This window comes from Nuphar pumila, chromosome 15 (assembly GCF_984573655.1).
Source record: "Nuphar pumila chromosome 15, dmNupPumi1.hap1.1, whole genome shotgun sequence".
NCBI classification, from domain to species: Eukaryota; Viridiplantae; Streptophyta; class Magnoliopsida; order Nymphaeales; family Nymphaeaceae; genus Nuphar; species Nuphar pumila.
The window spans coordinates 62625358-62651290 of record NC_143263.1 but is presented as its reverse complement, the minus strand read 5'-3'; the positions used below and the strand labels follow the sequence as shown (position 1 = coordinate 62651290).

General features: G+C 43.7%; 1 protein-coding gene across 4 annotated transcripts in view; it reads right to left on the bottom strand.

Annotated features, from left to right (window-relative positions):
* The window catches only part of LOC149815447 (piezo-type mechanosensitive ion channel component), a 195499-nt gene that overhangs the window by 154864 nt on the left and 14702 nt on the right, over positions 1-25933 (bottom strand). For all 4 annotated transcript variants that reach the window (XM_089989670.1, XM_089989671.1, XM_089989673.1 and 1 more), the window contains one exon: positions 10871-11030. In XM_089989670.1, the coding sequence (XP_089845796.1) occupies positions 10871-11030 (160 nt within the window). The remainder of the gene's footprint in view (positions 1-10870; positions 11031-25933) is intronic.

Here is a 25933-nt window from a genome sequence, read left to right as displayed (position 1 = left end):
CTTTTGAAACCAAGCCCGAGGACTCTAATTTAAGCCATATATCGTCTTTCTTAATCTACACACCTTTTGACACTCCCCCTCAACCTCGAACGTAGGAGGTTGCTGCATGTAAACTGTCTCAGACAAATCTCCATACAAGAATGCATTTTTCACATCGAATTGGCACAGACTTCATCCACGGTGAACAGCTACAGACAGAACAAGAAGAATGGTGCTCATTCGTGCAACAGGAGAAAAGGTGTAAGATCTCGTGTTTTCGGACTTTAGTCAATTCATGAAAACTTTGAAATTTGGCTAAGTCTGGTAAGAAAATCGTTTGAGGCTCGAGTTGTAGACCGAGGTCTTGGAGTTTGGGTTTGACCCAAGTCTCATCAACAGGGTCTAGGCAAGCCAATCGAAGTGTGGAAAAGAGTTTTAATTTCAACTTTTAAATTCAAGCGAAATTCGGGTTATTTTCGGGCGAAATTCGGAATTCGATATTCATGTAATATATCATTGGATGCGCCTCAAAATTCGGAGCGCAATGGTATTTTACTTTTTCAAATCCAAGTTCCGGTTGGCCCAAAAATCACGTTTTTCTAAAATTTTAGCAGTTTGTTGAAACGGATCCGAAATTGGATCGGATTGAAACCAAGGTGTAGGATCCAAATTTTTATGGATTTGGGTCCTAGTTAGGTCCTATAAAAATCTGGAGTTGATACAAGTCATAATCCAAATTTTGTATGAGTATGGGTTTGGATCTTGGATCTTGGATCCGGATCCGATCCAAAATCCAAGCTTAACATTTTTATGACTTTAAATTCAGCTGGGAGCTTTAAATTGGGGTTATTATCATATAAAAAGTCTTCAGGGTCAACATGACCAATTTTGGAAACTTTTGAATACCTATTAATAAGTAAATTCAAAAAAATAAATTTATTAATTTAATGATTTTTATTAATTTCGGGATTTGGGTTAAGAGGGTTTAGGGTTAACCCTCTTCCCTAATTAAAAGGGGTTTAGAGGTTTCCATACCTTTTAAGTAAGGTAGGTCAAAAAGTTAACAAAAATTTTGTTAGAGAGGAGTCCAATAAAAATCTGGAAACTCCCTAAAATCTAGAAACTCCCTAATGTGGGAGACCCCAAATCTGGAAACTCTCTAAAGAGTTTCCAGCTGCTTATAAGAGAAGGAAGGGGGGGGCAGCCCTTTCTCTTTCATTTGGCTGTAGAGAAAAAAAAAACAGGAAAAAGAGAGGGGAGAGAAGAAGAAGAGAGAGAGAGAGAGAGGGGAGAAAGAAAGGAAGACTGAAGGAGGTAGAAGAAGAAGGTTGGAGGCATCGGAGCTCAGCCCAAACGCCCTCCACAGCCTCTATTCTCTTTTTTTTTTCAAAAAGGTACGGGTACTCCTTGAAACGAATGAGAAATAGGGTAAAGATTGGATTTTCCATGCATCTTTTGATGGAAATCCATAGAGGAACAGTGGACCCTCGATTTCCACTGTTACCCCTTTTCGCATATGCTGTATTTTTGTTGTTTCAGCAAAAAAATATATAGATATATATATATATATGATATTACTAGTGGGCAGTTTTGCAAGATCGGTGGTATGCTGTTGTTTTTGACAGCATACACAGGTCCAAACTGGACCTGTGTGTTGGACCCAGCCGACAGGGTCGGCTGGGCTGGGTATTCTCTTTTATAAAAAAAAAAAAAAGTATATGCATTAATAAAAAAACCAGTTTTGCAAAATCTGTTGTATGCTGTTGTTTTTTACAGCATACACAGGTCCAAACTGGACCTGTGTACATGCTATTGTACCCAGCCGACAGGGTCGGTTGGGCTGGGTATTCTCTTTTCAAAAAAAAAAAGTTATATGCAGTAATAAAAATCAGTTGTTTTCGTAATCTGTGATTCTAGTTTGAATAATGGTGGTGTAAGATCTCTTGTGGTTGTAGATGTGTTATGATTGTAAGACTCCAGGGTCTCTGAGATTGTTTCCGCAATTGTTAAAAAAAATTACTTATTAATAGGTATGAGTTGGGGTCGTTACATATTGTCTCAAATGAAGTTGGTTGCTGATATTGTTGCCAAATCTGAAATTTCTGATGATAAGAAGCTGGATACGCCAGAAGTTGTAAATGCAAAGTTAAGATTAGAGAATGGAACTCCTATTGAAGATCCAACTCCATACCGCCAACCGATTGGCTGGGCGAAAACATAGGCACCTGCTTAATGTTGCCCGGACCATTATGATTCAATCTAATGTTTCTGCGTTATACTGGGGTAATGCGATTACCACTGCTTGTTATCTGATCAACCGCATGCCTTCTTCTTCCGTGGGTGATCAAATTCCATTACATATCCTAAAACCCAATACCCCACTCTTCTCTTTCACTCCCAAAATATTTGGATGTGTTTGTTTTGTACACAAATTTGGCCCTGACCGTGATAAATTAGTTGCTCAAGCTACAAAATGCATATTTATAGGTTATCCCAAAAATCAAAAGGGATATCGATGTTATGATCCTGTTTCTCGCCGAGAGTATATTAGTGTGGATGTATCTTTCTTGGAATCCACTCCATATTACTCTAGTACCGGTTCCCCACTGCAGGTTGATCCAGCTGAGTCTTTTCCATTACCTATACCTCCTTTTCCTTTGGAATCCGTGCCCTCATTACCGAACCAAACTTCATCCTCTTCCAGATTTCATAATCCTCCATTGGTATAGAGCTCCACCTCCGCAAGTGCCTTCATCTTCTTCTTCCCTGAGGTAAGTTCTACTGACAATAATGATCTTCATGATGATGATAACAGGCCTATTGCTCTACGAAAGGGGACACGACAATGTACCTTATATCCCATATCTCATTTTGTTTGTCTCTGATGCCAGAATTGGAAATCAGATCAAGTCTTTTATTTCAGCCTTATCTGCTGAAACTATTCCTCTAAACTATCAGCAGGCAGAACTTGATAATTGCTGGAAGCTGGCTACGCAAGAAGAAATGGATGCTTTAGTATCTCAGCATACATGGGATCTAGTTGATTCTCCAACAGATGCTGACATTGTTGGATGTAAATGGGTATATACAATAAAGTACAAATCTGATGGTTCTATTGTAAGGTACAAGGCCAGATTAGTAGCAAAAGGGTATACTCAAACATATGGTATTGATTTCTTTGAAACCTTTTCTCTTGTTGCATGGATGGGTATCATTCGTCTTGTTCTCTCAGTAGTTGTTCAGCATGGTTGGAGCTTGTACAAATTAGATGTGAAAAATGTGTTTCTATATGGGGATCTATCTGAGATCGTTTACATGCAACAACCTCCAGGATTCGAGGTTGAGGGGGAGTGTCAGAAGGTGTGTAGATTGAGAAAGGCAATTTATGGCTTGAAACAAAGTCCTCGTGCATGGTTTCAAAAGTTGTTTGAAGTGATGTCACGCTGTGGCTTTAATAGGTCAACAGTCGATCATACACTATTTATCAAGAAAACTAGTTCTGGCATAGTTGTTATGGTGGTATATGTGGATGACATCATTCTTACAGGAGATGATGTGAAAGCTATTAAAGCCACAAAGGCTCATCTTCAAAAACACTTTGTTACAAAAGACCTTGGTTCACTCAGGTATTTTCTGGGTATAGAAGTTGTCAAGAGCCGTGAAGGGATGGTTTTGTCTAAACGGAAGTATGTTCTTGACTTATTAAAGGAAACGGGAATGTTAGGAGCCAAACCAGCAAATATTCTCATGGACCATAAAGTTCAGTTGTTTGAAGAAGGGTCAAAACCAGTTGATAGCAAAAGCTATTGCTCCCTAGTAGGGAAGCTACTGTATGTAACTGTGACCATACCGGATATTGCTTTAGCAGTAAGCAAAGTTAGCCAGTTTATGGACAAACCAACTGAGGTACACTAGAATGCAGCTATTATGATTCTCAGATATCTAAAATCTTCTCCTGGAAAGGGGTTATTGTTCAGGAAAGGTGGAACTCTGGAGATAGTGGCCTATTCTGATGCTGACTATGCAGGATCTGTAGTAGATAGAAAATCTACCACAGGATTCTGTGTGTTTCTGGGAGACAACTTGATTTCTTGGAGAAGTAAGAAACAAAATGTGGTTTCTAGGTCAAGTGCAGAATCAGAATATCGAGCTATAGCCCAAACAACTGTTGAATGGATGTGGGTTCGTATTGTTCTTCATGATCTTCAGGTGAAGGTTTCCTCTCCTATGACCATGATGTGTGATAACAAGGCTGCAACATATATAGCAAACAATCATGTCTTTTATGAGAAAACAAAGCACATTGAGGTTGATTGCCACTATGTAAGAGATATGGTTCAAGTTGGACATATCACTACCAAATATCTAAAGTCGGAAGATCAAGTTGCAGATATGTTTACAAAACTCCTTGCTAGACCAAATTTCTCAAAATGTTGTGACAAGCTGAACATGATTGATATCTATGCTCCAGCTTGAGGGGGAGTGTTGAAAGTAGGTGGTTTAAGTTTAAACCTTCTTAGTTTGGAGGTTATTTGAAATTTTTATTAAATAAGGGACTTAGATGTAATTTATTATTTTGGCTTCTCTCTATTTAACATAGAGAGAGCCCTAATGTTAATTAACGAGTTTCTTTTCATGTGCAGTCGTCTCTCTCTCTCTACCTAGGGTTCTGTGCATCTCTCTACATGATACACTCAACCAGTCAATTTCAACATGCCCCATCTACAGTGCATGAGTGATGTTCTGCAAATTGTTAGATATATCAAGAATTCTATAACTAAAGGGTTATTTATATCCTTCTCTTATTCTTTAGATTTAATTACGTATACTGATGCAGATTGGCGAGGTTATCCTAATGATAGAGTCTCAACTACTAGTTTTTTTGTGTTTTTAGGGGACTCTTATATCTTAGAGGTATAAGAAGCAGCATAAGGTCTCTCTGTCATCCACTGAAGCTGAATATTGAGTCATGACAACAACAACTATGCAAATTATTTGGTTGAGTAGTCTTCTCAAAGATATGAGCTTAGTTATCTTTAGTCATTCGAAGATGTGCTGCAAGAATAAGAGTGTTATCTACATTACAAGAAATCATACCTTCCCCGAATGAACCAAGCATATAGAAATTGACTGTCAATGTGTCCGAGAAGAATTTTTGTGATAAACTATTGAATTGCCTTGTGTGACTTTGGAATGTCAGCTGGTGGATTTCTTTACCAACGCTTTGGCCTCACCTCGTTTTTTATCTTTTCTTAGCAAACTTTCGGTGATCATACCGTAAGCTTGAGGGAAAGTGTGAAATTATAAGTATTAATATACATACAAATATATATATATTGTATTTTGTTTGTGAACTGAAATAGGGGTATTTTAGTTATTTCACTATGTAATAGGGGTAGGACTGACTTGTCATTCATTTATTTATTATTTTTATGTTTTTTTTTTATTTATTGTACTTTATAGCTGTTGGGCTGGTCCAATGGCTAGTTGGGCCGGCCCCCTTGTGTCTTGGAGTGCCTATTTAAAGGCACTCCCTCTCTTTTATAAGCAATGCTTTCTAAAGCATTTTCTAAGTGAAAGTTATATTTTTTATGTGTTGTGGTATGCCTGACTCTTGTATGTTCTATTGTTTGTTTCTCACTTGGATGTTGTTTTGTCCCTTTGTGGACTAGTGCTTTGTGCACTCTTTTGTTTTTTGTTTGCCCTTATTGGGTTCTCTATTGTACTTTCGCATGTTTCATTACAACCTGATTATACACCAATTCTATCAAATTCTAACAGTGATCGATCTACCCCCTATACTTCCTTCAGGTGTTGCTAGTTCCAACTAAAATTTTAACCTGGTTCGACACACGGAAGGAATCAAATCAATCAACTTTCCAAAACCTGTCGTGTGTTAAAATGTATTGTATAATCATATGTATATATATATATATAATCAAATGTATATATGGTTGTGTAATTAGGGTATTTGATCAAAGGTATTTTGGTCATTTTGAACATGTAATAGATGTTGTCCATTAGGGACAGTTTAGTCATTTTATTAGGTTTATTATTTTGTCTTTTCAACATAGTGTAAGGGCACTATGGTCTTTATGGCCATAGAGTCATTGGGATAGCTCCCAACAGCTATAAATATATATGTTGGGAGCTCCCAACGACTCTTGGAAGCTCCCCAAGTCCATTGTCACGGGCTTACTTTTTTCAATAAACCAGTGCGGCGCGACAGTCTTTCCTTACCACCGCAAGCCTTTCTATCGTTCTGTCACGGGCATAGAATGCTTCGCAAACCCGCCAAGCTGCCCAATCTGGTTAACCTAACGGTCAAAGGTCGCATACCAACACCTTTCCATGTGTTGAATCATTGTTATTAGCCCTGTGCACCACCCCGTGCGCAGCTGCCTAGCGGAAGCTAATCGAGCGCATTTCCAAATGTGTATTCCATATAGTTTATGCCGCTTAGAGCATAGTCGACCCATACAAGCTATCACTTTCGAAAGGAGCACAAACTTGCCTTAGTCTTGTGTGACATGGAGCGTATTGCAACTCCATGCGCACGCTACAACAAAACCTCACCACTGAAGGAACAAGACCTTGTGACCCCCAGTCCGAAGACCAATTGATGATTGAACACCATAGAGAAGAGCATCACCCAGACTCATTCGTCGGCGCCTAGGCATTCACTCGCCTAGCCCCGAGTCACCATACTCGGTTGGAACCAACTAAGGTGATTCCTGGGGGAATTAGCCTTAACCCACACACACTCTCGTATGTCCAACAGCTACGTGTGGGACATCTTGCAAGCCAAGATGTCTTTAACCAAATCCGAAGACCAATTGATGATTGAACACCATAGAGAAGAGCATCACCCAGACTCATTCGTCGGCGCCTAGGCATTCACTCGCCTAGCCCCGAGTCACCATACTCGGTTGGAACCAACTAAGGTGATTCCTGGGGGAATTAGCCTTAACCTACACACACTCCCGTATGTCCAACCGCTACGTGTGGGACATCTTGCAAGCCGAGAGGTCTTTAACCAAATCTCCAAAGGAAACATCCTCTGATCCGCTGGCACTGCTTAACCAAACAACGCTTCACGTCTGTGCCACCATACAACGATGCACTAACGACGATACCGATGCTCATCGCATGTCATGCTACCACCGCATGTCACCGATCAAGCCAGCGCACACCGCACGTTCTTATACTCTATGCATTTTTCACTCAGTAGAGCTTCACACTGCAACTAGCCCATTCCGAAAGATCGGTCCGGGACAGCCATAGTCTCTTGTATAAATAAGGGCTTTCACCCTCATTTTGTTTATGCTTGTTCTAAGCATATGGTAATAATATTTGTTTTTATATTTGGTGTTCTTCCTCTCTTTTTTGAGAGGTTTATGTTCTTAGCCCTTTGTGGCTTTTGTGTATTTGGCCCATAAGTGGCATTTGTACACATTAGTAGCCTTCTTGTGGCATTGTTGTAGGTGCAATTGTTGTTTCATTAAAGTGTCTGGAGTGTGCAGACAGAATGTAATCTCTAACAATTGCACAAAACAAACCCTAGTATTTTCATGATTTCTCTAAACTCCGATATTAGATTAGAGTCAGGTCTGTGGCATCTAAAAGTAGACATGCAGAACTATCTGGCAGCCAAATTTCACGCCCAAACTCCATATCGACTAGTCAGGATAGCTTAGCTGCACAAAATTCCACTAAAAACATACTGATACACAATTTTCAGTAGGAAATGTTTTGAGGAGGCATTTCTAAAACACTGATATCTCCAGTTTTACAATTGATTTTTGCACACTACCAACTGGAGATTCACACTGACATAATAAGAGACCTCCATAATCAAATTTAATGCAATTTGAGAAAGAATTGCCCTCAAAACAGCCAGATTAACAGACTAGAGAATTCTGCTCCCCTGTTTCTGCCAGAAAACTGATCAAATTTGGAAATCTGACTATATCTTCCAATTCAGGACTACAAACTCTATAATTCTTGATTTGAGTGTGAAGTAGACACTTTAATCTCACTCCAAAACAAATTTAAGCTCCGCTCAATCTCGAGAATCCTCTGAAGCAGACTGAGAAAGTTCAACAACAACAACAACAACAACTACGCCTTCATCCCAAAACAATTGGGGTCAGCGATATGAACCAAAAAAGAAATTCATTTTGGGTCTTCCACATGAATCCTTTTCCTCCAATCATTTCTATCCAACGCCATGTCCTCGGTGAGGTTCAAAGCATTCATATCCTTTCCTATCATCTCCATCCAAGTCTTCCTAGGCCTACCCCGACCTCTTTTAACTAATATATTTTTCCATTTCTCCAACCTTCTAACTGGAGCATCATTAGGCCTTCGCCGAATATGTCCAAACCACCGTAAACGATTCTCTCGCATCTTATTTTCAATGGGTGCAACACCTACCTTCTTACGTATCTCTTCGTTCCGAATCTTATCTTTTATTGTATTTCCACACATCCATCTAAGCATCCGCATCTCAGCTACACTCATTTTTTGAATATGATGTCTCTTGGCAGCCCAACATTCCGTACCATATAGTAAAGCGGGTCTAATAGTCGTCCTATAAAACTTTCCCTTCAACCGCAATGGCATTCTACGATCGCACATCACTCCAGTAGCAGACTGAGAAAGTTCACTGGAAATTTTTTATTCTTGAAGGAAATGTCTAGTATTAAACCACAACAGATCTCTTTTTCAACCTTTGAACATAAACTCCAGATAATCCAAACTATTGATCCAAACCAAATTTGCAGCCAGAAACACCAGATTTTGGGCTACATTCATGGGAAACTTGAATCTTCCACCGGAATTTAGCTTCTACAACCTCAATTTCACAAATCTTGTCTCTAAATCATCAATCTACACTTGGATTTAGATCTTATGCTTAATACTCTCATATCTGATCGTGAATTTGAGTTCCAAACCACCAACAAACTAAATTTCCATATAAATTCACCACTGATTTTCTCTCTACTTCCAATTTCTCATCAATTCTAATATGAATCTCTCTCGATCTACTTCATTTTGATCAAATCTGAGATCCCTTCAAATTTCACAAAATTCTACCGTTGAATTTCACCAATTCCACACCTTTCTTGATCCATCTACTAGAATTTATCACGATCCACATGAAATTCATCATGAAAATGCACAGACTCACCGGTTACCGGTCGGATTAGAACCGATCTACTTGAATTCTGTCCGATCTACTTCAAGAAATGTTGGATCTGGTCCTCCTTGCTGCAAATCACTTCTCCAACACCAGATTCAATCAGAATTTGCAGTAGAACAGCCGAATTTTGCTTGATCAAGGTGCATAATTGAACCCGGTTTGCACGATCTACTTGATCTCTGCCAAGAACTCGTTCTTCACCAACTTTTTTGAAAAAAAATTATCTGATAATGGATCTAACCGCTCTTATACCAAATGTTATAAGCCTCAAGCTTATGACCTTAGATCTAGGTGGGATTTGGTGGAAATGGAGCTAAGTGAAACGGCTAGGAGAAGAGGGCAAATGAGGATAGAATATGAGGAAATGGTGGAAAACGTGGGAAAGAGTCTCCCTAAATTAGGCTAACCTAATACTAGGGTCAATCCTACTCTAGTGGAAATAGAGAGGCCAAGAGATTCAAAGAGTGGTCTATTGATTAATTGTCTTAAAGATTACAAAATGAAGGCTAAAAGTCCTATTTATAGACTCCCTAAGCCAAGCTTCCTCTAGAAGCTACACAAGACATCTCTATTACAAGGCTTCTCAAAGAAGTTTTCCAAAAGACCAAAATATCCTTGTATCCTTTTTACACCCTTCATATGGATTATGTATTATAATACAAGGATATCCCAAACCTAAAACCCAATTACAAGATCATTAAACACATTTACAAGCTAAATGGACCCAGATCCCAAATACATATCCCAAGCCCAAATAAAAGTGGTTCAAAATCCAAGTGGATCTAACACAATCCATGAGGTTTGTAACATACTGTAATTTACAAGGTTATCTTATGTGACATATGTTTAAGTGAGATGCAACAAAGTTGTAAGATTAATGAGATGGTGACAGTGCTCTCTCTCTCTCTCTCTCTCTCTCTCTCTCTCTCTCTCTGTTTTTAAATGTAAAATAGTCAAAAAAGACTTGACCATGTCAGGCACATCGTTGACCATGTCAAGGATGCATCCAGTCGTACCTGGACACACCCTAGATTTGGTGTATCCAGTCGTACCTGTGTAGACATCCCCTTAAGGGAGGAAAACCACAAAGTAGTTTAAGCCTTTCTAACTACAAGTTATTAAAAAATAGATTCCTAAGAGTAGTCCATTCGGTAAGAACCAAAATTCAAAAAAGGAACACATCAAAATGAAATTAAATACTTAAAGATGAACATAAACACACTTGGGCAAAAAACCCAGGTTGACCAACAGCAAGGAACAGTAATAAAGCAAATCTGTCGAATTAGAACCAAGCAACATCACCTCTCATTCCTCAAAGAGATTTAAAGTGTAGTTTGCATTTAAGTACACTATTATTATTTCTTAAAGGTATGAATAAAAACACAAGATTTTTCTTGCAAGCTTACTTTAATATTCAAGGAAGCTAGCTAGGTAAAAATTTATAGCAAGCAGGAACTGTGAACCTTTCTTAGTGAACATCTTCACTATATCCAAAAACATGCATCAGAGAGGACTACCAATATTGGGAACACTAATATTTTCTTGTCACCAGCCAAAGCGGAAGCTTGACCATATAAATAATCACACTAAAAAGTAGGCGCAACAGTCATTGACAAACATGAGAGAACTGATTGTTTAAAAGGCAAAGGATAATAAATAATTGAAAAATAAAGCAAAAACTGTCACCTAACAAATCCAATAAACTTTGCCCACCAAGCATCTGCTAAACTCCATTCTTTCCCCATAATCAGCCACATTACATGAAATATGGCTTCTGCTAGAACAGTAAGTACTGAAAAAATCAGTACAATTAGCAGAACGAGAGACCGCAACTGAGAACGAAATCCTGTTAAATAAATTAGAAAAAAATTGATGCTGTCAAGAAAAGAACGATATTCACGTCCTGAAAGGCATTCATTTGGTAAACAAAAAACATCAAAAGATGTAAATCTGCAATATTGCATGCTTGCATTAAGTGTTTCTTGTATTTACATTTTTTATTCCTACATGTAATATACAAAAATTACTTAATAATGTAAGTGCTTCTTGATATTTTCACGTAAATATTGTGATGGAAAATTTTCAGAATGGCACCTAACTAATAGGTTTAGTTCAAAAGTAGCCCATAATGTTTCTGAATCTTCATTAACATACTTCTTGCCTTGTCCTCCATCGATTCAAAAAAGACTTTCATCAAATTAACCCAGTTAGAAATGTACCTCTCTCGGTTTAATTCTAAATTGCACCCTAATGTCTCCAAATCTTCAATAACATACTTGACCTTTTTCCTTATCAATCAAAAAAGACTTAAACCCAATTAACCCCGGTTTTAACTCTAGTTTAATGTTAGAGATTTTCTGTCTCCTCCCCCTCCTCCCCCCCTCTGTGTGTGTGTGTTTACCAATAAACTTTTGAAGAATAGACGAAAATAACTGGAGAAAACATTGAGAAGAAATTCGTCCCCTAATGATATACTGTGTAACATAACAGGTTTATTATAAAATTGTCAAAACATATTAAAACATAATACAACAACTACGCCTTCATCCCAAAACAATTGGGGTCGGCGATATGAACCAAAAAAGAAAATCATTCTGGGTCTTCCACATGAATCCTTCTCCTCCAATCATTTCTATCCAATGCCATGTCCTCGATGAGGTTCAAAGCATTCATATCCTTTCCTATCACCTCCATCCATGTCTTCCTAGGCCTACCCCGACCTCTTTCAACTAATATATTTTCCCATTTCTCCATCCTTCTAACTGGAGCATCATTAGGCCTTAGTCGAATATGTCCAAACCACTGTAAACGATTCTCTCTCATCTTATTTTCAATGGGTGCAATGCCTACCTTCTTACGTATCTCCTCGTTCTGAATCTTATCTTTTATTGTATTTCCACACATCCATCTCAGCATACGCATCTCAGCTACACTCATTTTTTGAATACGATGTCTCTTGGCAGCCCAACATTCCGTACCATATAGTAAAGCGGGCCTAATAGTCGTCCTATAAAACTTTCCCTTGCAACATAATACTAGTACAAAATGATAAGGTATCAAATAAGATAAAATGGTACATAATTGCTACTTAAAGGTGATTGAAACCTAAGGACTATATAACAAAATTGCCACTATATGGCACAACTAATACTCCCCTCAAGTTATACATGGGAACGCATTACATACAACTTGTTATTTAAGAAATAAAATCTATCCCTTGATAAATCTTTTGTAAAGATATCAGCCATTTGCAATTCAAATCCCACAAACTACGGTCTTCATCTCCTCTCCATTTTGTATCTATTGATGGGCATTCTTGTTAAAGACTCTCATTGGTGGACATTTTATCTTGTCATATGATTGCATTTGTTGCATGCATTTACTAAACTTATTTAAGGATGTCACTTAACTTGAAATTTTTGTCTAATCGGTTCTTGTTCCTTGGAATGTGTCTTTCAAGGATTTCATATTTGCCTCTTTATATGGCTTTGTTAGTTCATCACTCTTTTTTTGATACATCCATTATTATTTGTTTGGCCTTATCAAGGTGAGTTTTATACACTTGTGTTATAGAACCAGAGTTAGTTACTGAGGTGAGTTATGTGTGCACCTTTGTTTTATTGACGGTATAGATTGCCAATACTGACTGACAGTTGATTGACCTCTAGTTCTATGGGTATGTTGTATCACTCAATTGTTTTTTTGTGCACCACGGTGTTGTGGAACCAGAATTATTGTTGAGATGAGTTATGTGTGAAGTGAACCTCTGTCTTCTTGTCAGTATAGATTGCCAATATTTTTGGCTAACTGATAGTTAACTGACCTATGGTTCTATGAGTGTGATGTATCACTCAATTGTTTTTGTGTACCTCAATGTTTTGGAACCAGAGTTAGTTGTTGAGGTGAGTTATGTGTGCACCTCTATCTTCTTGTCAGTATAGATTGCCAAGTTTATGGATGTTGTATTGGCAATTGTCTTGGCTCTGACTAGAACCCTCCATGATCATTGTAGCATATTCAAATGTTGATCATGTAGGAGATTTGGACAATAAGAGGTCAATGACTGGCTATACAATGTATTTAGGTCTATATCTTTTCTTTTGATCTAGCAAAAAACAAAGAATAGAGGCTACGTAACAGGGATTCAACTAGCAGGGTGCCGCACCTGCATCGACGCGACTCGACGCGGGGGCGGGGGCGGCACCGAGTGCGGTCAACCCAACCCTGGGTGCGTTGACCGCACCCAGGGTCATTTTGGTCCTTTTTTTGGAATTTAAAAAAAAAATTGCCCTATGAAATGGGCTGCGGAATTTAAAAAAAAAATCTTGGGGGGGGGGGGGGGGCGCTGCCCCCCTATAACCCCCCCCCCGCCAAGGGCAGCCCCCCTGGACCCCCGCCTGCTGACCGCGCAGCGGGACCCGCGCTGGGGGGAGCCCCCGGTCACCCGTTCCTGCAAGGGAAAAAACAATGAATCAGGCTCCACAACTCATCACTTTCATCTTTGGGGACAACCATATAAGATAAAAAAAATGGTACAAATCAAGTTGGGCACACATTCAGATATACATCTAAAAAAAATCAATGCAGTGTGTTGACTTCCATAGCCATCTGCAGGTGTTAACACATGACCATAAAATACACCCCTGAAGTTTAAAAATGACTTGGCAGTTCCATGCATTAATGGACACCAGTAGCTATTTTTGCAATTTTGTGTAAAAATAAGTTACACACTTATTAGTTGTGCATTCAAAATGTACAATTATTAATATGTTTTCCTAATAAAAATGACTAAAATGTCCATAATTGTGACAATTAATACACCTGATCACCATATCAATTTTTAAATTTGTTAGAGGCATAATATTGTGGTGAACGTGCTAACATGCATAAATGTCATGGACCTTAACAGCTACCATACATTCATACATATACACTATACATGATATATATATATATATATATTTACATTTTTGCCCCTACCGCACCCCCGCACCCGGGTTTTTTGGAAGTGCTGAATCCCCACACCCGCACCCATATGACATAGAATAGAGGTGTATTCAAGCACATAAGTGAAACATCATGCCATGGTTAGAGTAACAGTTGAAGTTCTGCGGATTAAACACTTGCCCACCTATATAGGCCAGAAAACTAGGATCTCTACTTTACTGCGATAATCAAAGTGCAGTTGCGATCTCCACTAGTCCTATTCAGCATGGAAAGATGAAACATGTTGAATTTAATCAATACTTTATAATAGAAAAGGTTGAGGATCAAGAGATTCAGCCCACTATCCTTCTAAGAAAAGACCAATAGCTGAAACATTTACAAAGACTTTGACCATCTGTTGGTATTGGTTGCCAAATTGTCCATGGTACTAATGTACAATTTGAGGGAGTGTGTTGAAAATCGTTCCCTAATATAGTATGTTAGTGTTGAAAACATGTGAGTTATTCTTGCATTGGATCGGGTTTGAAATAGATCCATGTTCATGTGTAAAACCCGCAATAAAAAAAAAATTAAAAAAAAAAAAATTGGACCCAGGCCGGGTCGGGTCCGGACCCCTTTTCTTTAGGGTTTTAATAACCCGACTCGAGAAGGGGATTTTTGAAAAAAACCCTTCCCGAGCGCCGCAACCCTTTCCCCCCTTCGTTTTCGGGTGGATTAGGGAAACCCACCGGGGTTTCCCCTTTCATCGCCCACTGGGGGCTTTAAGTTCCTCGTGGGAGGGCAAGGGGAGGCACGCCTCCCTCTCGAAACCTTTCGCCCCCCCCCTGTGCCGACCTCCTACTTCCTACGCACGCCTCCAGCGCCGCCCTCGATCCCCTCGCGACGATTCCCCCTCCTCCTCTGCTGTGCACGCCGCCGACGCCGGACACCGCCTCACCGCCTCCCAGGTACGCCATTCTCCTCCCTCTTCTCCTCCCTCTTCTCTTCCTCACACCCCCTTCTCTGTCACCTCGCCGGGAGGTCGACAGGCGACTCACAGCCCCTGTCGCGGCCTCCCACCTCCCCTGTGCCCATCAAGGGCCCAACAGGTGGCCTATGGGGCCCCTGTCGTTCCCTTTTCCCTCAAGGAATTTGCCGGAGTGTCGGCAGGGGACCGAGGCCCCTGTGACCCCCCCCCCCTCACCCCCTGTGGGTGATAGGGAAACCGACGGGAGGTCGGTTGCCCTCCCTGTCACCCCCCGTCCCGATCTCTTTCTCCTTGTCGGCAGGGGTTGGCCCCCTGCCGCCTCTCGGCTGTTGGCAGGGTCTGGCCCCTGCCACCTTCGTGCTGTCGGCAGGGGCTCAGCCCCTGACGTCTCGTGGCCGTCGGCAAGGGCTGGGCCCCTTGCCGCTTCGAGGCCGTCGGCAGGGGCTGGGGCCCCCCTGCCGTCTTGTGCTTTCGTCAAGGGCTGGCCCCCCTGCCGCTTCGAAGCCGTCGGCAGGGGCTGGGGCCCCCTGCCGTCTTGTGCTTTCGGCAGGGGCTGGGCCCCCTGCCGCTTCGAGGCCGTCGGCAGGGGCTGGCCCCCCTGCCGTCTTGTGCTTTCGGCACGGGCTGGCCCCCCTGCGGCTTCGATGTCGTCGACAGGGGCTGGCCCCCCTGCCGTCCTGTGCTTTCGACAGGGGCTGCCCCCCTGCTGCTTCGATGCTGTCGGCAGGGGCTCAGCCCCTGCTGCTTCGTTGTTGTCGGCAGGGGTTGGACCCTTGCCGCCTCGTTGCTGTCGGCAGGGGCTGGCACCCTGCCGTCACGCTGTTTTCGACAGGGACTCATCCCCTGTCGCCCCGCTGTTGTCGGCAGGCAGGGGCTCGTCCCCTGTTGGTTGTCTGTTTTTGGCCAGTAGGGGCACACCCCTGTTGCCTCTCCCTTTGTTGATCGACAGGCTTGATGTTCTTTTCTTCACATATTAAATAATGTAGCGCTGAATACTCATACTTCTGCAGACTTCGTATCGAACCCCGCTCTGGCTCCGCGGCCTGAGCCTCGTATCATCTACACACGTAGACGCACGCAGCTGCACGACATCCCTAGGTAGGGGAAAGTCGCACGAAGAGTTTGTATGAACAAAATAAAATAAGACTTCTGAGATAGAATAGTTATTTTGCATACCTGCTTATCTGAAGAAGTATTGGTTGGTCAGAGTTTTACTCTTTTTTATTCTTTTGAAATTGCATGCTTAATGTAAATTCTTTGGGTAGACTCATTCTAAAAAGAATCAAGTAGTTTAATTGGCATACGTGTTTACCTGTAGGATTACTTAACTCATGATTGTCTGTTCTGCAAGCTTATTCTTTTGAAACTGCATACTTAAGGTAGACTTTGTGAATAGACTCATTTCTGGAGAGAAAACCACTGCAATTGCTATTGTAACCGAACCTTAAGGCATGTACGGTATGAATTTTTATGTGAGGTCATAGAGTATCTTGAAGTGGGAAATAAACACTTTATTGATTTTGATGTGATAATGTCGGCCTCCACAGGCCAATTGCTCAAAGAACAATACATGTCATGTATGAACCAAAACAATCATAAAACATTATGTTGCCCTCTCATCGTAGTTGTACCTCTAGGAAGGTACGATCGTACTTTTGGACAAGAACGTCCCATGTGGGTTGCGATGGTTGGATGATGAGGTTGTAGCAACATCGATGTGTGCATTTAGCACAATGCTGAGATCACATAAATGGTGACCATTCGCCTTCACAGGCAAGATGCTCGAGTGGGTCTAATAGACCAGAGCATGTAAGATGGGGCGGCGGTTAAGAAACCTCCGTCGTACCCATTCGACCTTCACGGTTCATCAAGGGAGATGATGGATGGTACAAAAACTCCGATAGACAGGTTGTTAACAACCACCCCACGGGCAAAAAACTCGGCTTCCCCAGTCATTGGAGTTAGGGGAATTGGGATTACCATAAATTATCCTAAGTGGTAACTCTCAGGTACTTCTGCAGAAGTTGGATGCATCCATGGGCCACGAATGCCTTTGGGGATTTACTCTCTTGGTCACTGACCGTCCCCTTAGGAGCGGACTGAGTCAGCTATCTGGGTTAATGAAAACACCTGACATAATAAACCCCCGGATCGGTCTTGGCTGTTTCTACGTTTCGCGTCTGTGCGTACCCACAGGCCAGTTAATATCAGAACTTAAAAAATATCTTCTTGAATAGTTGTGGATGATTGAGACTTACACTGCTTGAAATGCTTCAACTAACAGCTCTTTGCACATATTACACTTGTTAGAATAGATTACAATTGTATTAATTGTTTAAATATCATAACTGCTTATCTCATAAATGTCCTGCTTTATTTTCATTCTACTTATCTGTTCGTGCACCTACTGGTTTGTTATAAAACTGACTCATTTCATGAGCAGGTGAGGAGTAGGACTTCACAAGCGGCCGATGGCGTGGTGCAATATGGATCAAGATTTATCTTCTTGCTGCTGGCGACTTGGCTCTGAGTCTTTTTTGAGTTTTCTTTAGATTATTGAACTTTGGAATAAGATGCTCATTTTGTAATATACTGCAGATTTTTTATCTATTTCCTTATTTCCTCAATTCCTTTAAGTTGTTGTTCATGTAAATGATGGTTTTTCAGCTAACGTACCCAGGATTGTTGACTTGTGCTCCTTTCTAAATATCTTCCGTTGTCGTTTTTAAAAGTTAAAACTTTAAATCTTTGAAAGATTTTTCGATAAGGTTTTTGAAATCACAAGTCGAAATTTTAGGGCGTTACAACTTGGTATCAGAGCCAGATCAGAAAGAGGTGAATCTTGACTATTGAGCATCCATCACGTTGTAAGTAAGTCTTTGATATTTTATAGCATGTTTAAACTAAATTATATTCTTGTTTTATTCGTAGTACCGTCGAATAGATGGATCCGTTTACTGGTTCTAGTGGTAGTCACGGTAGGGGCACGCGTAGGGTGCGTGGCCGTTCCGTGAGGGAGAGGGGCGGACATGGGATGTTCAGGGCTGGTTACTGGGCTAACCGCCCTCCTCTACCCATTTTTGCGGATGAGCAAGGCTTCCCACTACCGATCGCCTACCAAATACCCTTGGCAGCAGCGTGGGCTGAGGTGCATGATCGAGAAGGTGGTTTTGCGCCTTCACACGTTCGGGTGCACCATCAGACACCACAGGAGTCATCGGGAGATTTTGTTCTCCCTGAGTTAGCAGAGGAGTGTGTTTTCTGTGGAGAATCAGGGCAAACCATGGATGCTTGCCTCCACAAGGCCGAGCATGACGGCAAGATCGCAATTTCGACTGCAGGCGAGCAACCGCCACCTCCAACAGACCCGGTGGGCGGTGTATCACCCACATACACGCCTGCGACGGATTCTTTAAGTTATAGTCTTGGCTCACCGGAATATACTCCGACGACGCCTCTCTACGGGTAGGAGACCTCCTACGGGGATCCACTTCCCTTCACCCATAAGCGCAGATTCAGGCGCACAGGCAATAGAAGGGAATATCTTAGGAAGTACTCTAGTCGTCCCTAAGGGGAGGTAGCACCTACCCAGTTTTGTTGGAGTCTGTGAACTCATTTATAATTACAGAATAGAACTTTTGCTTATGTACCAGCACAGCTGGATTCTAAATAATTGACTTTCGTAATAAAGATCTATGTTTTTGCCTTTGCTCTTATACTTATGTTTGCTTGTGCGTCTTCAGTATTTTTGACTATTAATCTTGGTTGCTTTTTAAGGATGGCGGGAAACTCAAGCCACAGCATGGCTGATGAGTTGCGTGAGCAGAGGGGATTCATGATGGATACCCTCAACTCCTTGGCAGAGGCAATTCGTAACCAGGGTCGTCCCCAGCAGGATCCGGGTTCTCTTGTTGGGAATACACCAACCGCCACGTATGAAAAATTTCTGAAGCTTGACCCTCCTACCTTCTTTGGCAAGGTTGACCCTAACTTGGCGGAGAGTTGGGTCAAAGAGGTGGAACGGGTGTTCCAAGTGTTGTCCGTCCCTGACGAGAAGAAGACGATGTTCGGGTCCTTTCGATTGAAGGACGACGCTCGCGAGTGGTGGGACACTACCCGGGAGGTGCAGTTTCCAGGCGGGGAGGTGATTCCTTGGGAGGCCTTCCGGAGGGTTTTTCTCGAAAACTATTACACTCCTCATGCGAGGGAAAAGAAGAAGGTGGAATTTCTGGAGCTGTGCCAAGGCAGCTTAAGTCTGAATGAATATATCTCCAAATTTCAGCGGTTGGAGCGCTACTGTACTCACCTATTCGAGGATGATCACGAGCGGGCTAGAAAGTTCATTCGCGGACTGAAGGAAGGACTCAGACATAGGGTTCTCACCAGCATGCCCGCGACTTTTTTTGCGGCGGTAGCAGCAGCCACCCTACTGAACGAGAATTGGGAGCATTCAAAAAGTGTGCAAGCCAAAAAGTCACCCGCGTCAGGTGGTGATCAGAAGAAGACCTATCTCGGCGGCCCAGAGCAGCGACCACCTTTACCAGTGAAGACGGAGGGAAGCAGTTCCCTTCGGCAAAGCGCCAACGACAGCAGGGCCATCCACCACCCAGGCAACCGTCTGGAGATAAATGCCCCAGGTGCAAGAGGCCTCACGTGGGACAATCTTGTCCGCGGGACACTGGCGGATGCCTGTACTGTGGCAAGATGGGTCATTTCATACGCGACTGCCGGAAGAAAGCAGCTGATGACCTCAAGCGAACCGGCAACGCATCTCAGCCTCCTCAACAACAGCAACAACGAGCACAACCAAGCAGTGACAGGAAGCCGGGTCGAGTTTATGCAGCCACAGTCGATCAATTGACAAAAAGGGATCTCGTTCAAGGTACCATTCTTGTTGCTGATCAAGCAGCTTTTGCACTCTTTGATTGTGGTGCTACACACTCATTTGTTTCAGAAAAATTCGTAAAACAATTGCATATAACTGTAAAACCACTTGATAACGCTTTAGACGTGCATAACCCCATTGGGAAGAACACAGTTTGCACCACTTACATACCTGGATTGGACGTAGTTGTGGCAGAGCGGTACTTGCCTGTTTGTGCTATCCTGCTTGAGATGACAGAATTTGACGTCATCCTAGGCATGGATTGGTTGCACAAGTATCATGCCAAGATATTTTGTCGTGATGGAAAGATCGTTTTATCACCTCCAGGCTCTCCGAGAGTAGAATTCAGAATTCCCAGACCTGTTCGAGCAAGCCGGACGATCTCAGCGCTTAAGGCACAGAACTTCTTCAGGAAGGGATGCACTGCCTTTTTTGTTAGTGTTGTCCAATCTGATCCAATGCTTATTCTCATCAGTGAGCTGGATGTGGTTCGCGATTATCCCGACGTTTTTGCTAAAGAACTATCGGGACTTCCACCGTCTCGTGAGGTAGAATTCAATATTGAATTGCTACCAGGTACGACGTCGATCTCTAAAGCACCCTACAGAATGACGTGAGCTGAGCTTGAGGAGCTGAAGAAGCAATTGCAGGAGTTGTTGGATCAGAGATTCATTCGCCCCAGTGTTTCTCCTTGGGGAGCTCCTGTGCTCTTTGTGAAGAAGAAGGACGGGACCTTGCGTCTGTGCATCGACTATCGAATGCTCAACCAGGCCACAATAAAAAACAAGTACCCATTGTCGCGTATCGAAGACTTGTTCGATCAATTACAGAACGCTAAGGTTTTCTCGAAAATCGATCTTAGGTTTGGATACCATTAGCTCAGAATCAGGAATGATGATATTCCCAAGACTGCTTTTTGGACGAGATACGGTCATTACGAGTTCACAGTCATGTCGTTCGAACTGACCAATGCCCCAGCAGCTTTCATGGACTTAATGAATAGGGTGTTCAAGCCATTTTTGGACACCTTCGTGATCGTGTTCATCGACGACATCTTGGTGTACTCAGAAAGTCGAGAGCAACATCGGGAGCATCTAACCATTGTGTTGGAGACCTTGCGAAAGAAACGTTTATATGTCAAGTTCTCTAAATGTGAATTCTGGCTCGAGGAAGTCATGTTTCTGGGACACGTTATTTCTAAGGAAGGAGTGTTCGTGGACCCTGCAAAGGTTGAGGTTGTACTCAGTTGGCAACAACCAAAGAACGCACGTGATATCAGGAGTTTTCTTGGACTAGCGGGTTACTACAGAAGATTCATTCAGGCTTTTTCTAAAATTGTGTTACCCCTGACGAAGTTGCTGAAGAAAGAGGCTAAATTCTTATGGGACGAGAAGTGCGAGGCGAGTTTTCAGTTATTGAAGGAGCGACTTATCAGTGCTCCTATTTTGACCTTACCTTCTGGTAAGGGCGGATTCGTGATTTATACTGATACCTCTGGGTCAGGCCCAGGGGCTGTGTTGATGCAGAATGGGAAGGTGATCGCTTACGCTTCTCGGCAACTTAAAATTCACGAGAAGAACTACCCAACTCACGATTTAGAGTTAGCTGCGGTGGTGTTCACACTGAAGATATGGCGACACTACTTGTATGGGGAGCAGTTTGAGGCATTCACCGATCATAAGAGCCTTAAGTATCTATTTTCGCAGAAAAAATTGAACATGAGACAACGGCGTTGGCTTGAATTCCTCAAGGATTACGACTTCACCCTCTCCTACCACCCAGGAAAGGCGAACGTAGTGGCTGACGCCCTCAACCGCAAAGCACCGGAAGTTTCGATTAATGCTTTATTTGCTGGATGGAGGTTGGTCGAAGACCTAGCCTCTTGGGAACCTTTCGCTATCACTCAAGGTTCAATCGGTTTATCCCACCTTGTTGCTCAGCCTGAGCTACTAGCGAGAATCATCAATGGGCAGAAAACAGATGCACGCTACGAGAAGCTGAAGGCTCAAGCGATTCTGGCATATTCACCTTTTCGTCTGAAGGAGGATGGAAGTATATGATTGAAGGAGCGCCGTTGGGTTCCTGACGACCCGGTCCTTCGAGATGAAATTCTTGCGGAAGCCCACAAGTCTAGATACACCATTCACCCTGGCGGCATGAATATGTTTAAGGACCTACAATGCAGTTATTGGTGGAACGGTATGAAGCGAGACGTGGCTGAGTATGTCTCGAAGTGTTTAACGTGTCAGCAGATCAAGATCGAGCACCAGAGACCCGGTGGGGTCATGCAGCAGATAGAGATCCCTCTATGGAAGTGGGAAGATGTCACCATGGACTTCATAGTCGGTCTACCGAGAACGCAGAGGAAGCATGACGCGATTTGGGTGATCGTCGATAGACTCACCAAGTCTGCTCACTTCCTACCTATCTGTCTCAACCAATCGTTGGATAGTCTCGCTGATCTCTATGTTAGAGAGATTGTGAGACTGCACGGTGTTCCGGTCTCGATTATCTCCGATCGTGATCCCAGGTTCACTTCAAGGTTTTGGGGGCAACTTCAGTTGGCTTTAGGCACAAAGCTGAAGTTCAGTACTGCGTTTCACCCTCAGACTGACGGGCAGTCGGAACGTACAATTCAGACCTTGGAAGACATGCTTCGAGCCTGTATGATGGACTGGAAGGGAGAGTGGGATTCCCACATCAGTCTGGCGGAATTCGCGTATAACAACAGCTATCATGCGAGCATCGGGATGGCCCCATACGAAGCTTTGTATGGGAGGCCGTGCCGATCACCTGTTTACTGAGACGAGGTTGGCGAACGAAGATTGGAGGCACCTATAGTTTTGCAACACTATACTCAACAAGTGCAAATGATTCGGGAACGACTCCGTACCGCTCAGAGTCGGCAGAAAAGCTATGCAGATAGACGCCGACGAGAGCTTGCCTTCGATATTGGCAAGATGGTTTTTGTTAAGGTATCTCCGACAAAGAGCGTATTTCGATTCGGGAAGAAGGGGAAGCTAACTCCTAGATACGTCGGACCGTTCGAAATCTTGGAGCGGATTGGAGAAGCAGCTTATCGAGTGGCGTTACCTCCTCAGTACGCCCAGATCCATAATGTTTTTCATGTATCCATGTTGAGGAAGTACGCTCACGATCTCTCGCACATCATTCATTATGATGATGTGGACATTAGAGGGGACTTGACATTCGAAGAAAGACCAGTGGAGATCGTCGACCGTCGCGACCAAGTGCTAAGATCAAAGACCATTTCTTTTTTAAAGGTTCGGTGGCAACATCATGGAATTGACGAATGTACTTGGGAACCTAAGAACGATATCAGAGAAAAATATCCTGACCTGTATTTTGATTCTTCAAGGCAATAAATATTTCGCGGACGAAATTCTTTTAAGAGGGGTAGGATGTAAAACCCGCAATAAAAATAAATAAATTTGTTTTGGACCCAGGCCGGGTCGGGTCCGGACCCGACCCAGGCCACTTTTCTTTAGGGTTTTAATAACCCGACTCGAGAAGGGGATTTTTGAGAAACCCCCTTCCCGAGCGCCGCAACCCTTTTCCCCCTTCGTTTTCGGGTGGATTAGGGAAACCCACCGGAGTTTCCCCTTTTATCGCCCACTGGGGGCTTTAAGTTCCTCGTGGGAGGGCGAGGGGAGGCACGCCTCCCTCTCGAAACCCTTCGCCCCCCCTGTGCCGACCTCCTCCTTCCCTGCGCACGCCTCCAGCGCCGCCCTCGATCCCCTCGCGACGATTCCCCCTCCTCCTCTGCTGTGCACGCCGCCAACGCCGACCACCGCCTCCCAGGTACGCCATTCTCCTCCCTCTTCTCTTCCTCACACCCCCCTCTCTGTCACCTCGCCGGGAGGCCGACAGGTGGCTCACAGCCCCTGCCGCGGCCTCCCACCTCCCCTGTGCCCATCGGAGGCCCGAGAGGTGGCCTATGGGGCCCCTGTCGTTCCCTTTTCCCTCAGGGAATTTGCCAGAGTGCCGGCAGAGGACCGAGGCCCCTGCAACCCCCCCCCCCCCCCCCTCACCCCCTGTGGGTGATAGGGAAACCGACGGGAGGTCGGTTGCCCTCTCTGTCACCCCCGTCCCGATCTCTTTCTCCTTGTCGACAGGGGTTGGCCCCCTGCAGCCTCTCAGTTGTCGGCAAGGTCTGGCCTCTGCCACCTTCGTGCTGTCGGCAGGGGCTCAGCCCCTGCCGTCTCGTGCCCGTCGGCAGGGGCTGGCCCCCTGCCGCTTCGAGGCCGTCGACAGGGGCTGGCCCCCCCTGCCGTCTTGTGCTTTCGGCAGGAGATGGCCCCCCTGCCGCTTCGAGGCCGTCGGCAGGGGCTGGGGGGCCCTGCCGTCTTGTGCTTTCGGCAAGGGCTGGCCCCCCTGCCGCTTCGAGGCCGTCGGCAGGGGCTGACCCCCCTGCCGTCTTGTGCTTTCGGCAGGGGCTGGCCCCCCTGCCGCTTCGATGCCGTCGGCAGGGGCTGGGCCCCCCTGCCGCATCGATGCCGTCGGCAGGGGCTGCCCCCCTGCTGCTTCGATGCTGTCAGCAGGGGCTCAGTCCCTGCCACTTCGTGGCTGTCGGCAGGGGCTGGACCCTTGTCGCCTCGTTGCTGTCGGCAGGGGTTGGCCCCCTGCCGTCACGCTGTTTTCGACAAGGGCTCATCCCCTGTCGCCCCGCTGTTGTCGGCAGGCAGGGGCTCGTCTCCTGTTGCTTGTCTGTTTTTGGCCAGTAGGGGCACACCCCTGCTGCCTCTCCCTTTGTTGATCGACAGGCTTGATGTTCTTTTCTTCGCATATTAAATAATGTAGCGCTGAATACTCATACTTTTGCAGACTTCGTATCGAACCCCGCTCTGGCTCCGCGGCCTGAGCCTCGTATCATCTACACGCGTAGACGCACGCAGCTGCACGACATCCTGAGGTAGGAGAAAGTCGCACGAAGAGTTTGTATGAACAAAATAAAATAAGACTTCTGAGATAGAATAGTTATTTTGCATACCAGCTTATCTGAAAAAGTATTGGCTGGTCAGAGTTTTACTCTTTTTTATTCTTTTGAAATTGCATGCTTAATGTAAATTCTTTGGGTAGACTCATTCTAAAAAGAATCAAGTAGTTTAATTGGCATACGTGTTTACCTGTAGGATTACTTAACTCATGATTGTCTGTTCTGCAAACTTATTCTTTTGAAACTGCATACTTAAGGTAGACTTTGTGAATAGACTCATTTCTGAAGAGAAAATCACTGCAATTGCTATTGTAACCGAACCTTAAGGCATGTACGGTATGAATTATTATGTGAGGTCATGGAGTATCTTGAAGTGGGAAATCAACACTTTATTGATTTTGATGTGATAATGTCGGCCTCCACAGGCCAATTGCTCAAAGAATAATACATGTCATATATGAACCAAAACAATAATAAAACATTATGTTGCCCTCTCATCGTAGTTATACCTCTAGGAAGGTATGATCGTACTTTTGGACAAGAACGTCTCATGTGGGTTGCGATGGTTGGATGATGAGGTTGTAGCAACATCGATGCGTGCATTTAGCACAATGCTGAGATCACATAAATGGTGACCATTCGCCTTCACAGGCAAGATGCTCGAGTGGGTCTAATAGACCAGAGCATGTAGGATGGGGCGGCGGTTAAGAAACCCCCGTCGTACCCATTCGACCTTCACGGTTCATCAAGGGAGATAATGGATGGTACAAAAACTTCGATGGACAGGTTGTTAACAACCACCCCACGGGCAAAAGAGTCGGCTTCCCCAGTCATCGGAGTTAGGGGAATTGGGATTACCATAAATTATCCTATGTGGTAACTCCCAGGTACTTCTGCAGAAGTTGGATGCATCCATGGGCCACGAATGCCTTTGGGGATTTACTCTCTTGGTCACTGACCGTCCCCTTAGGAGCGGACTCAGACAGCTATCTG